We start from the raw sequence: 15,515 nt of genomic DNA on the forward strand, positions 1-15,515 counted from the left end.
GGAGGCCGTTCGAGTCATCAGCCAAAGTATGCCGGAGCTGCGGCGGTCAATGCCATCATCGCTGCGACACCGAGGTGATGGAGGAGAACGATTCGAAGAGCGCAATTTGTCTGCAGCATCTGCCTCCTCGTCGCTCGTGATACGACGCAGAGATCTGCCGTGTCCTTCTTAGAGTAGGATGAGATCTGGAGGGACGCTGTACGCGGCGGCAGTGCACCATTTACAACGGCGAGTACCTGGCGAGTAAACTAATGAATACCTGATTGAGCCGTCGATGCCGCGGGAGTTAAACAAGTCCCACTTCCCTAGGTCTGTAGAACCAACGTCATCGTGGTGTTCGACGTGCAAGTGGAGCATCTAGCACAGACGTTTGCTGGCTGATCAAGAATTGGCTTTGATACCTGCTGGCAGCGATCTGAACCATGTATAATTCCTCTCGAATGTAAATCTTCCATCCCACCGACATCACCAGACCATCGTCTGCGCGTGGATCCAGAGAGAGAAATTTTCCTATCCTCCTCTCACCACTTCCGCCAACACCACCGCCGCCAATCGCCGCCCTATCCCATCTGTCCCATCTCTACCACCCAATCGCATACTCGTGCGCATTCTCACTACTGTACAACTATCCATCTCAGTCGGCAGAGCAGCTACTGTATTCCGCCGTCTCTTCCATTCTCTTTGCCGCTTGCCGCTTGCCGACCGACCACTACAGAACCAACACCACCACCACCAGCACAATCTCCATCACCGCTTTCACCTCTCCTCCGCCTTGGCTGCTGCTTGGTCGTGCAGATTCGCGCGTGTACACTACCGCCACCACCACTGCCACACGACCGCTCACGACCCGTCACCCTTCCGACTCCCGTTCCTGGATCCCCATCTCTCGTGTACCCAGTCATCCTTTGACACGCACGCGTGGGGGCTGCCATCACACACACCGACCTATTGCTTAATCTCTACCCGCCAGTCATGGCTGCAGCTCCGCGCGAGAACCTGCAAAAGGTCGCTGGTCCCGATTCCATGGCCATGCCTGCTCCTCAACAATCCTCTAATGCCTCTTCTTCTGTGCCTGCTGTCGCCGGTGCCAGCTCGACTGCAGCAGCAAGTTCCTCACACATCCCTCCTGCCCTCGCTGATGCCACTTCGTCGACGGCGCCCGCGAAGAAGAAGCGTCACCGTGCCGGGAGAAGGCACAAAAAGAGCCGGAAGTTGAGCATCATCGCTCCTTCTGAGGATACCGAAAGTCAGATGGATACTACCGAGCGTCCCGGGCTGCTGCACCTTTCTCGCGAGACCATACAGCAGGCCAACCTGGATCGCCTGAGGACCCGCAAGGGTAGCAGCACCAGCATGGAGAGTGAAGCTCTGCTGGATCATCGTTACCAGGGACCGGCTCGATCGCGAGGCTATAGCAACCATCAGAACTACCTGCGAAACAATCGATCACAGCCCCGGACGCCGGACGTCGCTGGTTCGCGGTCGGCCACGTTTGGCAAGTCATCCTACATCTCGTCGCGAGGACCCGAAGTCGCAATCAGTGATGGAGAAGACGACGATGCTCCCGATGCCAACGACCGGACGCCTTTGCTACGGCAGCAGAACCGGAAATACTCCAAACCTGCCCTTACCCGAAACAGCAGTGCCCGGAATCATCGTCGGGAATCAGCTCATTCCAAAGCGTCATCACGGCGGCGGGTCAACCTTTCATCGAGTCAGAATGCTTCGGAAGAAATCCGCGATGTCAACAACCCCCCTTCCATGCCTGGCTCACCCACCCTGGGATCTTACACCGATCCATTCTTTCCTGACATTCCTGCCGACCTCGGCGATCGCGGCAGAGATGTCATAATCAACATTGAGGGAGGAAATGCCCATCGCTATTCTAGCAATGGTCCGGATGGTCTCCGCCGACGAGCAACTACTGGTGACATTGCCGGACTGGATGTTTGCTTCCCGGCAGATGAAGAGTCGGAATACGGTGAAGGGGAGTATGATCATGGATATGGCGGGGAAGATCACCACTCACATCATTCACAAACTCGACGTCGACGCCGCCGGAACAAGGAGTGGCCAAATTTTGAAATTCTGGAAGATTGGGTGCGCGAGGAGAAAGAGATGCGAACAGAACAAGAGACGCTTCGGACGAAGAAAATCATCGAGTCGACCATGTTTGGTGGACGACTGCGGCCGAGGACCTTCACGAACTGGCGTGCAGAGGAGGACAATTCTTTCCGATTTGCATACTTCAGCGAGATTTTCGACACCACCATCCACGCTCAGAATATCAGCAACCTTCTCGATGACGGGAATTACACTTTTCAGGAGCTCTTCAAGCCAGAATTTCCCGACGAGAGCGAATCCAGCGAATCCGAAGAGGATGAAAAAGACTTTCATCTGATGGGGCATCGTTCGCCGCCAGTCTCCGTCAATCGCTCGCTCCTAACCTCGAACCCTCCGTCAGGGCAGGACACTCCCAAACCAAACGGCAAGAAAACATCGAGCAAGCGATACGGCCGGCGACCCACTTTCTGGCTCGATGTGCGCCAACCCACGCCTGCCGAGATGCAAGTCCTGCAAGACGCCTTCGGAATTCATCGCCTCACTACTGAAGACATCATGACCCAAGACCCACGCGACAAGCTCGAACTCTTCCAACATTACTACTTCCTCAACTACCGCACATTCGAGCAAGACAAAGAGAGTGAAAACTACATGCAACCTATCAATTTGTCCATGGTCGTTTTCCAAGAAGGCGTCATTTCCTTTCATCACTCCATGATTCCTCACCCGAACAACGTCCGCCGCCGCATTCGGCAATTGCGTGATTACGGCGCAATTCCCTATGCCGATTGGATCAGCTACGCCCTTGTCGATGACGTTACCGATGCATATCAGCCCATTGTCACGCAGACTGAACAAGACGTTGACGAGATTGACGAGGAGATTCTGTACATGCACCGCGCTGCAGTCGTCGACTCGACTAAACAGAATGCTCAGCAAAACGGCAAGCCCGCTGCTCCTGCACCCCGCCGCCGTCGGCGTCATCCTCGCAAGGGTTGGCGAGCATGGCGTATCTGGCGCTGGCTGCAAGGCATCTTCGACATGTTCTACGCCATCTTCTCTTTCATCTTCTTCTGCTTGTATTTCGTCCTCTTTAAAGCCTGGAAAAACATCCTGGACGACCTCTTCTTCGCCAGTCCAGACAACTGCGCGCACGATTCCGACTGCGAGGACTCCGACGATGAGGGCAAGAAGTCGTCCTCGACGGACGACGGTAATTCGGCCTCCGCCGGTGCAGAGGTCCTCCGTCGGGTCGGCGAGACGAGGAAAGATGTCATGACGCTCTATCGCCTCCTCGGCGCGAAGGCCGATGTCGTCAAGAGCTTCGCCAAACGATGTAATGAAGTCTCGAGGGTCGGTGCACCCCGCGCGGACATCGGGATGTACCTCTCCGACATTCACGATCACGTCGTCACCATGAGCGGAAATCTGACCCATTATGAGAGGTAAGTTCGAAGTTCCGCCAACCCCTCCTTCGCCTCTGGCTGGATCTATGTGAACGGAGTGTTGCTAACACGATTCCTGTCAATCTTTACTATAGCTTGCTCTCCCGCGCCCATAGCAATTACGTCGCTCAGATCAACATCCGCATGAACGAACGCGCGGAGCAAAACGCCGACGTCCTCGGCAAATTGACCGTCCTCGGCACGATCGTACTGCCTATGAACATAATAACTGGAATGGTAATTCTATTCCCCCGCCCTGCTCCCATTTCACCGAGAACAAAATAGGAAAAAAACATGTTTATACGAAGTGAACTCCTTTCACTGACTCTATTTATTACTTTTAGTGGGGAATGAACGTCTGGGTCCCTGGCCAGGAATACGAAGGCGATCTCACCTGGTTTTGGTGCATCACCGGCGGTCTCGTCATGTTTGGCGTTACGTGCTATTTCATCGCCAAGAGAGTCTATGGCATCGTCTGATTTGGCATTTTCTTCTGGGACTGACGCATAGAGGGATGTAGAGTTGGGGCGTTTTTGGATATAGATTGCGCGCGAGCGAGAGGCAAGGGAAAAGAAACAAGGGAGGGAATGATTGGAGAGATTCATCGGCATCGCCATCGTTCGGCGTCGTCGTTCGCGTTCCCATCTACACTCCTAAGGAAATGGCTCATCTTTAGTCTCTCTCTTGTCATCGCGGAGGGCATTATTTGGGTCATCGGCTTCTTATTACATTATAGGATGATGGCCTTGTTACATAGCGGAGGGGAAGGCATTGATTGGTAGTACACTCTAGATGGAACATATGGGGAAAACGGGTAATGAGCTTGATGAAAACGATGACGGATCATCATTCTTTTCTCTCTCTCTCTCTCTCGCTCGTTCTCTCTCGATATCTCTCTCTGTTCCTGCCCGGCAGGAGGGCGGTGGGGCTTTGATATGTACGACCTTTGCGTTTAATGCGGATTGGATAGATCAGATATGTGAGATTGGATAGATCAGATATGTGATGAGTCATCCGAGTGCCTCCATCTTTGATACGCGATGGAAGTAGGTCTCGCGGTGTCAGAGATCAACGGATATGGCCTTTTCCCAGGGGCGTTTCCTGAAAACGGACAGGAGACTTTTTCTCAAAGGAAATGGCCGTACTGCTGTCAGGACACAAATGCCGTGGTAGACGTGAAAGCATTACATTATATTTACAAACTGATCGACTGTGCAGCGGACGTTGGCGATGGCAACAACAGCCGGGAAGCCTTAGAAGTCCGTGAAAGATGCTTCGTATGCCTACACGCAAGCAAATCGCGCTTGCCAGTTCCCGCTCACCAAACAATCGCGGCGGAGCGTTTGCCGTCAACATTCAAGAAGGGCGGGCCTCAGTCAACCTCTCCAGCGGATCTCACACCCATCCGCACTTTGCAGCAAAGCCTCCACGCGATCCAACATCCACCCAGAAGTCCAATGTTGCATCTCCATCTCATCGCTCGCGCCAAGACGTAGATCTTTCCCGAGATGACATCTGCCGGGCAGGAACATCCACTGAATGCAGCGTTCCGGGCCCGCTTGACGACAGGCCTCCGCGCAAACGTCCATGTCTTCCACGGCGTGTTGTTCAAGCTCGGACAGATCCGCAAGAAGAACGTCCTCGGGGGTTGCGAGGTCTGATATGACGAGGCGTTTATCTTTGGAGAGATTGTTCCACGAGGTGCGGTTCCAGGCGAGATGTTGGTGGACGAAGCGCTGAAAGACGTCACGGAAGAGATATGGCGGTGGGAGGAGATCCTGTCTGTTGTTCGCAGCGAAGAGACGTGAGGGGCGACGAAGTTGATGCTGCGACAGCCATTCCGTCTGGAATTGCCAGTAGGTCTCCACGTCCATGGGCGAGACGTGGTGCCAGGAGACGGCGGGCGCGCAGAGATGGCTGCGTGTCCAATCGATGCTGTTGATTGTCTCGCCTTGGATGATGGGCCATGCATGGGTTAATTGGATTCCGATGGCGGCAAAGGCTTGCGCGAGGACCTCGTCGCCGCAGCAGGAGTGGGCAGTGACGTCCTCCCAACTGGCATCGTAGAGCTTGGCGCCGACGTTGATTCTTGCGAGGACTAGACGATCAGCTGCCGCACGAGAGATGACCACGCCGCTCCCACCATGAGCGAATTGAGTATCGGTGATGATGTTCTGGGAGCCGAGATAGAGCTCTTCCGAAGAGTTCAAGGTGTTCAGCCATGAAAGGAGATTAGACCAGGACAAGCTAGTGTCAGCTTCCATCAGGACGAACCATTCGACCTCAAGAGGCGCGCTGACGAACGCATGGTGCACCATTGGGAGAAACTTCCACTTGTCAAGCATCCAGCTCTTGTGACCGCTTAATTGGCTGAAGTCTTGGCGCTCGTACTGCCATTCCTCGAGACGACGATAAAGATCAAAGTCGGGATGTTGTTCACGTAGAGAAGACGTCACGGGAGCGATGGCATCGTGAACGGGATGGTCGGCGAATGTCTGAGCAAGGTCGGAGTAGATCGTGAGGTGGTGGACACACTGAAACGTGGTGAGAAGATGAACGGGAAGCTTAGCGTGAAGTTCGGTAGATCCGGTCTTCATCATAACCATGACACGATTGGACCCGGGGAGGTCAGCACAAGCGGCTGTGGGTGATTTATTTTGATTGGGGCGAGTATTCGGAGAGGAGTGGAACAGTGTTCCCGGCTGCCACAAATCTCTAAAGATCAATATGGCGACGAACAGTAAGCAGACGACCGAAATCCGATTGACCGTGTGAGCTCGGCGCTCAATAGGTCGTGAGTAGCCCATGATGGGAAGCAACTTGTGTTCGCACCTGGTGAAGGGGCCTGAAGCAGCACACTCTCGTTACCACAACTTGCAATGAAGGCAACATATTGAGAGATCAAAGGCGATATTTAATGATTTGTTGGGGGATGTAAGTGAGGTTACTGCAAAACGGCAAGACGATGCTGAGTGTGCTTTCTGTGCGTGATGACACGAACTGGAAGGTGCATATGAGATGGCTTTCAAATAGTATTTGGTGCAAGAGCAACCCTGCCCAGCGGTGATGTCGTAATTTGTGCGTTGCAGGATAGCAAGCAGCTACCTAGGTACGCGACACGTCGGACGTCTTCCCAGCAGGCGTCGATGGGTCCTTCCAGTCGAAATATATGATCGGCTTCCAGCAATTCGAATCCGTCGCAGTCCTCAGGACATGTGATATTTGATTGTAGCGGATCGATGTAGAACGCTCGAAAGGTGTATGAATCACACACCCATGACTGTTGGGTGCTCGATTGTCATCCTCAATTGCCGGTGCTCAGTCATCTCGAATTCTATTCGGCTGGATATGCGCAGCTTCTAAACCGGCTTAAGAAGTTAGCCTGGACGCACGTACGCTGAATATCTCCTAGGCCCTCGAGCTTTGTCACTTGATACATCCAGCTGTGCAAGATGCATTGAGTAATGGAGCCGCGTCAAGCCTCAGTTGGGGTGCTGTGGGGTTTCCGAACTCCTACACGGCTTGTTTGTGTAACGCACCATCGGACGCTCCTGGTCCCGCAGTCCGAGGAAGCGTAGAGAGGCGTAGTGCAGAGTTCTGGTATGACGACGACACCGTTCATTCCTCGTTGCTAAGCTCCGATGCGTCGCTTTCTGTATCGTCCTTCTTCTTCGTTCTTTTCTTTCCCTTCGTGCCCTTTGCGGCCTTCTTTGCCTCCTTCTCCTTCTTGCGCTCCTGTTGCTCTGCCAATCTTTTTCTCTCCGGCTCACCCTTTCTGGCGAGCTCTTTTTCGATGATAAGAAACTCTTTGCTATCCGCGTCCATTCCGACGAGGCTCTCTAATAATTTGATCTCTGTTGCCCATATATTTGTATTCTCCTTCTGTTTGCCTTTTGCGTCCAATATCGGCGTTCCTTCTGCGTCTGTCTCATCGATCGGTGTTTCCAGCACCAGCGGCAAGCCTGTAAACCGAGAGTCGTTAACGAGGTTGTGAAAGGCCCGCAAACCGAGAAATCCTGTTCCGATGTTTGCATGGAGATCACGGTGCGATGCGAAAGGGGCCTTGGAGTCGTTGAGATGCACAGCGCGAAGGTATTTGAATCCTACAATATCTTCGAATTGTGACAAAGTCTCTTCGAAGGCAGCAGGAGAGCGGAGATCATATCCAGCAGCAAAAGCGTGACATGTGTCCATGCAAACGCCAATGCGAGATTTGTCCTCGACCAATGCAATGGTATCGCGGAGATCCTCGAAGGTGCTCCCCAGCACATTTCCACAAGCGGCCATATTCTCAAGGAGGGTGGTCACATTTGGAACCTCTTTGTGGGCGCGATTGATGTTCTTCGCCAGGTGAGCAATAGCCGTTTGGCGGTCATTGGAGACTGTGTTTCCAGGATGGATATTATATAGCCGGATTCCGAGCTTATCGCATCGTCGGAGGTCATCTACGTATGAGTCGTACGCCTGCTGGGTTCTTGCCGGATCAGTGTGCGCCATATTCACCAGGTATGATCCGTGTGGCACAACATGTTTGCCCTGATCATATGAATGACTTTTGCAATTTTCGTGAAAGGAATCGGCATGATCTTGGAGAATTGGAGGATTTACCCATTTGCGCTGTGATTTGAGGAACAAGGCAAAGGCATTGGCACCGATATGGACGCTATTAGCAACGGCATTGTGCACACCTAAAAGTCGGGAGGAGATAATCAGCATTTAGGCAGCACAGGGGTGGACCCAAGGCAATTGTTTCTCTATCGTTGCTGTCCAGTTCTATGGAGAGTCGTGACTGACCTCCAGCACTACTGACGTGCGCCCCAATGAAGAGATTGTGCCCAATTGTGCGCGGCAGCAACGGCATCACCTCAGCTGCTTTTTCTTCCTTTGTCTTCCTTTTACTTTTCACGCCACCTCCCACGAGCACCTTCTCTTCAGTGTCCGAGGTTTCTGCCTTGCGCTTCTTCTTTTGATCAGACCCTCTGAAAATCTCCTTCTTATTCACTGCAACCTGGCGTCGAGGCCTTGAATTCGCTGTTGTATGCGATTCGTCCACAGTCTGCTCAATCTCAATCTCTGTCTTTATTCTGCGCTTCTTTCGTGCTGGCGAGTCCGTTTCAGGGAGATTGCTTGATGCTTCATCGAGTAGACCATCGGGCGGAGGTGACAAATCTGATTCCTTCGTTTCCCGTTTTATAAACGATCGACTCTTCGGCATCATGCACTACAATAGACTTGAGCTGTAAGCAAAGGTTCAATCGTCGCTTGGTTATTTCTGGACGTTAATTGTGTGCTGGCGTCCATAGAAACGCGGCCAATGCTCTGTCGAAATTGATGACGTCGACGCGACACGCGAGGGAAATTATCCAGGCCTCAGGCACCACTATCTGATGGGCGGCCTGCCGCTTACATAACTCGCCCTTCAACTTTCAACAGCCAAAATTTCAGCCAATAGCGTGCCGTGCGCGTGCAAGATTTCCGACGACATCTCAAGGCAGCACAACGACCTCTCAAACACCTACACCTTTGTACAGATCGCTCAGTCGATCAACCCAACCGGCCAAATGGTGCGCAAACTCAAGCATCATGAGCAAAAGCTCCTCCGCAAGGTCGACTTCGTCAATTACCCTTCCGACGACCAACACCGTGCTGCTGAAGTTATACGCAAATACTCACTTACAAACCCGACCGATTACGGTTCCTACAACCGACTTGCTGGTAAATTACGACATCTCGCACATCGCATCGCGCTCCTACCGCCAGAGTCTCCATTCCGCCGGAAGCAGGAGGATTTGTTGCTTGAGAAACTACATCACATGGGTCTGCTCGGGGTTGGTGGTCAAGGAAAGGGCAAATTAAGCGACGTTGAGAAGAAAATCACCGTCTCAGCCTTTTGCCGTCGACGACTCGGGGTGGTCATGACACGTCTTCGGATGTCAGAGACTGTAAGCGCCGCCAATAAATTTATCGAGCAAGGTCACGTTCGCGTTGGAACGGAAGTGGTGACGGATTCAGCATTTTTGGTGACAAGGTAAGGCCACGCCATATTTTCGTCACAATTAGACGTGATTCTGACTATCGACAGAAATATGGAAGACTTCGTCACATGGGTGGACTCCTCCAAGATCAAACGCAACATCATGAAGTACCGCGACAAGCTGGATGATTTCGATCTGCTATGAACAACCCATCCGAATATATGTTGACAACATCTTTCACGACCAACACCAGCTCACGGGACCTCGCATCATAATCTCAGAGCTCATACTGCAGCGTAAACTGGAGAATGATCGATCGGTCGACCTTCCAGGAAAATCCAGAAATGATTGAGCTCATCCCCCAACCTACCGATCACGTGACGTCCATTGTCGGAAGAATATTAAGAGTATCCCTCACCCTGACACCCCCGCTCCACTCTCCCTTCTTCTTCCCACTTCTTCACGTCGATTCTTCTCTGGCACTGGACAGCGAGGCTTCAACCCGGAATCAGCCACCAGCCTTCATCATCTGCTTGCATCACTTGATTGAGCTTGATGACGACCTAAGAAGTTCCTTCCACCCCTTGAAGTCAGCGACGCCGCTCATTGCTGGTATCGCACGATCAGAACCTGACCGATGCTGTTCGCTTGAAGTTGGGGATCATCTAATCGCCTCAGCAAGCGTATTCATTCACCAAACATGGTCGTCATCAAGTCCGAACGTCACCATTATGGTGACGTCGCCGCCGACTCGTCTTACATAAAGACCAAGCTTGAGCGCAGTGACTCACTTGGACCCATCGACTACGTTCTTCCTTCACCTTACCCATACGAGGACTCGAGATTGAGCTGCTCAGGGAATGATGACTGGTTGAACGTATGTTAGCTATTGCGGGGTTGACCTCCTCGTCTGCTTACTGATCACACGTTGGAGCAGCTTGCCCTTTCGAGGATGCGCGACGATCAGCAGGATCATCTCCACCTCGAATGCAAATCGAAAAGTGTAAAACCTCGTGTGCGGAAGCCGAAGTCCTCTCGGCCTGCCAAGCCAAAGCTGCCCTCTTCTCAGGCGAAGTCACGGGTTTCAAGCGGCAAGTCTCCTCAGCAAAGTCTCTGCGCGACACATCCGTCGCAGTATAACACGACTTCGCTATCCGGAGATGTCCATCGCTCCGATACGTTGATGTCGTCACCACACGCCACTCGTTATCCCGCCCCACCTTCACACGACATGCCTCCCCCACTAACTTCTGACGAAGTCTACTTCGATCCAAAGCGGCTCGCAGGGTTCGGCGAACCGGCAATGACTGATCCGAGCCCGAGAATGCTGAAGATTGATACCCAATCCGCGCAGACGAATATCGTCAGCCCGATGTTTATGATTCCTTTACCTTGTGGAAGTCTGGTTGAGATGGCTGCTGTCTATGGGCCATGAGCTTTTCTCTCTTGGCCTTATTTTAATTCCCATGCGCCCGTCAAGGGATATTTTCGGGCTTCAATGGCATTTACTACAAGACTGGACTCTGATATAGACAATGGCTGGCCTAGGTTTTACAAATGAAGATGATGTGAGCGTTCATGATTGAGTCATTAAGTGCAATAGTGAGTCTTCGTAGGAGCTTCGTGCAGACGATCATATGAGCTGCACCCAATAAGATGACGCAACATACGTCTGGTACAATCTCGGATCCGACGCTCGAAACGCTGCTAATGCCAATGCCAACATGATCATACGTGTTACAAGATACAGCATTGGCGACAACAGCTTCACTATCATGAGTGGATCGCGCCAATGAAGCACAACCCGCTCAAATTGCATAAAAATTAGCATACCACAAATCGACGTCAGGGCCGCCACGCGCCAAAGCCACGATTCTACCATCGTGGGGAACTCGGCGCCCCAGGAGATCAGGTGCAGTGCGGGGAATGAGATTCCGACGAGGATGGCGATCGGCCAGAGCTTGGAGTGGTAAAGCTGAGGATCCCAGTGACCGAGGACAATTTCGGAATCCCGACGTGGCGGCTCGGGCGGCAATTGCATGGGTTTGCTGGTGGAGTTTGCATGGTCCGCCGAAAGCCTTTGTAGCTGATAATCTTCCATTTTCTGCTCGTATTCCTCCTGTGCAATACGAAATTGCTTGTCGGCGAACTGTTTCTCGAACATGCGCGGTGTGAGTGCCCAAATCGACCGTAGTGACCTTGATCGCAAGTTAGGCTCGCTATCGAAAGTGTTGTCGATGCTCAGTGCTTCGAACTCGGCGAAAACTTCAGGTCTCATGTCCTCCAGCTGGATGATCGAGGGTGTATTTATGTCCTTGGGCTTCAGCCACCAGTAGTAGTACGTGACGGCGAACAGAGGGATATATCCCAAAGTCATCGCCTCAAGCGGCGCGAGGGGCAGGTTGTGCACAGCGCGGATCAGGCATTGGCCGACGAAACCCGCGACCTGAAGGAGCGCGAACAACTTGGCAAAGGAGTCGGAGTTGCTCTTGTCTTTGATCACCTCATGCTCGAAGCCCCACTCTGCGTGATCCTCCCAGCGAAGATAATTGTTCTCAAGTAGCCATAGGAATTGATTCGGCCAAAGTACTTTCGAGCCATGTGCTGTGCGGTACCGTAGACCAAACATGCCCACGTAGAATGCTTGCTCCAGCGTCATTTGTTTCCCGATCAATTTGGCGCTCTCTTTGATCACTTGTTGTGCCTGCATATGTTCCTGGGCAGCTTCGACGGCGATGAGTTCTGGCGCGATGATGGTCTTCAGCCAGAGAGCAAGCTTGTGCCATATCCGAGACTTCTTATGGTCATCGATCCTTGGATGAATGACGATCCATGTGCAGATGGATGTTGTGACAAAGCATGTTGTGAGAAGACCCAAGGTTCCGCGGCCTGGAGATTCCAGTGTCCAGCCCACAAGAGTACTGCCATCGGAACCGCTGTTCATTGTTGAGTTCTGCCAAGTTGTTGTCGAATACTCGCTATTCATGTGACGACTTGAGCACGGAATTCAAGAGTCAAAGGTAGTTCACTCCGTAATGCACAAGTAGATGATGTTGCCTTCTTGAGCACGCGACTCTTAGCGCCGGTTGTTGTTCCGTGAATAGACTAACATGTAGCGCGGTCATTGACGGAATGGTCCCATTGATGCATTGGGCATGATCCATGCGTGAGTCAGAAAGTATATCGAAACCCTCGAGGCATGCTGCAGATGATCCGAACGCCAAATCTCTCACTTTCATCTGCAAAGGTCCATTACTCAAAATACGCGCACATTGGAGCGCCGACTGGTGGTCGATGTTATTCTGGACTCCATCTCGACCTCTTGAGATGCGTGTGACTCGATGAGTAGTTGTGGCGCCCTGCGTAGCTTTTCCGTGTAAGTGTTCTCATTTGTGATTCGGATCAGATAGTGGACCGAAATAGACCGCTGTCGCCGGTCAGCATGATAACCAGATCCTGACCATCTGCGATATGAAACGAGGTGCCGTTGATAAGCGCCGATCGGGCGCTAGGGGCCGGCGGGATTGGCCGAAAACGGGCTGTACGCGCCCGACCATTACCCTCAACAGTCGACTTGTTCATCCCACATCACCGAGTATTCCAATTTGTTGTTGGCGACAAGGAGCGTGAGACAACAGGGTCAAACCCTGCCTGACAACATCGCCAGCCGCGACAAGATGACGGCACACTCGTCATAATTGTACGCGTTGCAGTCGAGTGAGCACTCCACAAGACAATAATTTCAAACAACCACATCAGCGATGGCGCTCTGGGCAGTGAAAGCAATCGCCATCACGGTCGGCACCATTGGCGGGCTTTACATTGGTCTGGTCGCGCTTCTGACGACAGCGACATTCCAAAGTCATGTGGTTTATCTGCACGCGATCCAAATGACATGGTTCAAAGATCTCAATACACCAGAAGTCTTCGGCTTCTTACATAATCAAGTCACACCATTCCGAATCACAGCTCAGAACGGCATCGATCTCTACGCATGGCACATCCTGCCCGTCGGTCTGTATCAAAAGCATGAAAATCAACTGCTTACAGAACCTTCTGGATTTGTCTCGGACTTTGAGAACCGCCTTCCGTTCCAATTGCTACGAGATGACCCCGAAGCTCGACTTGTCGTCCATTTCCATGGAGCAGGGGGCACAGTCGGCTCTGGCTATCGATGCCCCAACTACCGAGCTCTGTCCGCTGGCGCACCGGATAAGCTTCACGTTCTGACCTTTGACTACCGAGGATTTGGTGCAAGCCCCGGAGTACCATCAGAGAAAGGCCTGATTGCCGATGCCTTGGCCGTCGTTGACTGGGCATTGCACGTCGCAAGAATCCCCGCCTCTCGTATAGTCATCTATAGCCAATCGCTGGGTACAGCCGTGAACATGGCTGTTGCAGAGCACTACGCCCTTCAGAGGACTCCCGTTGTCTTTGCTGGACACATTCTCACAGCTCCGTTCGTGGACGTAACAACCCTGGTGTCGACATACAGCGTCGCTGGTACGATTCCACTCCTCGGGCCTGTGGCTAGGTTTCCAGTCTTGCTCAATTATCTCAAGAAGTTTATTCGTGATCAATGGTCGACGAAAGATCGTATTGCGAACTACGTCCGCACCAACGAAGCCAATAACCAGGCATATCGTATCACTCTACTTCATGCTGAAGACGACTACGACATTCCATGGACACACACCCCAACGCTATTCTGGCACGCAGCCAATGCGTCGGGCAGTAGCGAATTGACCCGGGTCGAAGTTGACGAGATCAAAACAAAGACAAAATCGGATCATAAGATGGCTGGTACGATTGTGGAATGGAAGACGAGTAATGGCATCATCAGAGAGGAGATCCTCAAGTATGGCCTGCACGATGTGATTATGGGAAACCCAATCGTGTCCTTGGCCGTCATGAGGATGTTTGACGGGTCGCGAGACGGTTCAATGCTGGAAAAGGACACTCAATAAATGCGCAGATGTAGAACGAATATCCTCATATTGACGCTGCTGGTCATCAATATTTGATCTTTCCGTGATCTGAATCTCGGCTGAATATGGCGCGTCGAAGATCTTGTTCTTGCGTCGACCCTCACACATGGTGCTCGTTCGAGGCCTCCGGGTACGACTTTGCTTGGGCGTGAAGCTGTGAGACAAATACGCGCGTTGTTTATTTGCAAGTATGCTCTGACAGAAAAGAGGGTTGAATCAGGCGGGTAGGCATGCCTGTTGGAATCAAGCAACACAGAATGTCAAGATCGATGGTATGGAGCGCAGCTCGTTTGCTGATGGTCCAGCGGGAGTGCCGTTGCGAGGCTGTCAACCTGCTGCCTACCTAGGTAACCATCGACTTCAAGAGCTCAAAACTCTCCAAACATGCACAAACGCGTAGATCTCACGCGAAATTTACGTCCTGTACAAGATGACTACGTCCCCGCCTTCCACCGATGTGTCATCCACATCACAGCAAGGCCCATCGACGGCCACAAACGATGATCTCAGCGAGAGAGAACGATTCTTCTCGAGTCAGGAATATAAAGGACCGCGCCGCTTGAAGATAGCTGATGAGGAGGTGCAAGAATGGCTAGAAGCCCATAAAGATGACCCGAAGGTCAGGAATCCTCCCCAGAGGAACGTCCGTGGACCGATCTCCATCCTGCCGCCGAACCCCACGGCAGCGGACTACGAGGAACTCAAGCAGCGGAGAGTCAAGAGGGCGCAGGATTTCATTGCGCGTCAAGCCATACACGCATTCAAACTTGCAGCGGTGCAAGAAGCAGAGCGAATCGCCGACGAGGAGCGGGGACGAGAAGGAGCAGAGCAGCAAAACGTGATCCGGAGCGTGTGAACGATCGATCAGTCTCAAAGATGCTGGTTTGATAGATGGAACGTAAGGAAGCAGTAACACAATTGATCATCCAAGACAGGCAGCCTAAGTGAATCGAGCAGACGGCTTACATATGCACAAGCTGGGGAGGCTACGCATGAAAATTCATAGAATGCACCCGGAGAATTTAAGGTCATGACGCGACGAG

General features: G+C 52.3%; 7 protein-coding genes across 7 annotated transcripts; 4 read left to right on the forward strand and 3 right to left on the reverse strand.

Annotated features, from left to right (window-relative positions):
• Window positions 1–972: 972 nt before the first annotated feature.
• On the forward strand, window positions 973–3,988 carry K489DRAFT_391483 (cora-domain-containing protein; the record flags this gene model as incomplete). Its single annotated transcript, XM_033606700.1, has 5 exons — window positions 973–1,084; window positions 1,106–3,058; window positions 3,302–3,509; window positions 3,605–3,746; window positions 3,854–3,988. 5 exons carry the CDS (start codon window positions 973–975, stop codon window positions 3,986–3,988), a joined length of 2,550 nt encoding a protein of 849 aa, XP_033454917.1.
• Window positions 3,989–4,608: 620 nt separating this feature from the next.
• Window positions 4,609–6,722, reverse strand: K489DRAFT_138413 (glycosyltransferase family 31 protein). The gene has a single exon (XM_033599105.1). The coding sequence runs from the start codon at window positions 6,314–6,316 to the stop codon at window positions 4,886–4,888; it is 1,431 nt and encodes a 476-aa protein (XP_033454918.1). The 5' UTR covers window positions 6,317–6,722; the 3' UTR covers window positions 4,609–4,885.
• A 405-nt stretch (window positions 6,723–7,127) lies between these two features.
• On the reverse strand, window positions 7,128–8,724 carry K489DRAFT_328677 (AP endonuclease; the record flags this gene model as incomplete). Its single annotated transcript, XM_033602075.1, has 2 exons — window positions 7,128–8,197; window positions 8,304–8,724. The coding sequence occupies 2 exons, from the start codon at window positions 8,722–8,724 to the stop codon at window positions 7,128–7,130; spliced, it is 1,491 nt and encodes a 496-aa protein (XP_033454919.1).
• A 346-nt stretch (window positions 8,725–9,070) lies between these two features.
• On the forward strand, window positions 9,071–9,688 carry K489DRAFT_328656 (U3 small nucleolar ribonucleo protein imp3; the record flags this gene model as incomplete). The annotated part of the gene is made up of 2 exons (XM_033602074.1): window positions 9,071–9,537; window positions 9,592–9,688. The coding sequence occupies 2 exons, from the start codon at window positions 9,071–9,073 to the stop codon at window positions 9,686–9,688; spliced, it is 564 nt and encodes a 187-aa protein (XP_033454920.1).
• Window positions 9,689–9,886: 198 nt separating this feature from the next.
• On the forward strand, window positions 9,887–11,018 carry K489DRAFT_138481 (uncharacterized protein). Its single transcript, XM_033599107.1, has 2 exons — window positions 9,887–10,361; window positions 10,422–11,018. The coding sequence occupies exons 1-2, from the start codon at window positions 10,185–10,187 to the stop codon at window positions 10,917–10,919; spliced, it is 675 nt and encodes a 224-aa protein (XP_033454921.1). The 5' UTR covers window positions 9,887–10,184; the 3' UTR covers window positions 10,920–11,018.
• Window positions 11,019–12,678, reverse strand: K489DRAFT_138471 (uncharacterized protein). The gene has a single exon (XM_033599106.1). The coding sequence runs from the start codon at window positions 12,468–12,470 to the stop codon at window positions 11,118–11,120; it is 1,353 nt and encodes a 450-aa protein (XP_033454922.1). The 5' UTR covers window positions 12,471–12,678; the 3' UTR covers window positions 11,019–11,117.
• Window positions 12,679–13,245: 567 nt separating this feature from the next.
• Window positions 13,246–14,451, forward strand: K489DRAFT_374774 (alpha/beta-hydrolase; the record flags this gene model as incomplete). The annotated part of the gene is made up of 1 exon (XM_033603555.1): window positions 13,246–14,451. One exon carries the CDS (start codon window positions 13,246–13,248, stop codon window positions 14,449–14,451), a length of 1,206 nt encoding a protein of 401 aa, XP_033454923.1.
• Between the last annotated feature and the right edge of the window lie 1,064 nt (window positions 14,452–15,515).

Source organism: Dissoconium aciculare (assembly GCF_010015565.1).
Source record: "Dissoconium aciculare CBS 342.82 unplaced genomic scaffold K489scaffold_26, whole genome shotgun sequence".
In the NCBI taxonomy this organism is placed as follows: Eukaryota; Fungi; Ascomycota; class Dothideomycetes; order Mycosphaerellales; family Dissoconiaceae; genus Dissoconium; species Dissoconium aciculare.

Coding starts and splice junctions, on each gene's coding strand:
- K489DRAFT_138471 (XM_033599106.1), bottom strand. CDS start 12,470: ATGAATAGCGAGTATTCGACAACAACTTGGCAGAACTCAACAATGAAC.
- K489DRAFT_138413 (XM_033599105.1), bottom strand. CDS start 6,316: ATGGGCTACTCACGACCTATTGAGCGCCGAGCTCACACGGTCAATCGG.
- K489DRAFT_138481 (XM_033599107.1), top strand. CDS start 10,185: ATGGTCGTCATCAAGTCCGAACGTCACCATTATGGTGACGTCGCCGCC. Junction 10,362..10,421: donor GGAATGATGACTGGTTGAAC/GTATGTTAGCTA, acceptor ACGTTGGAGCAG/CTTGCCCTTTCGAGGATGCG.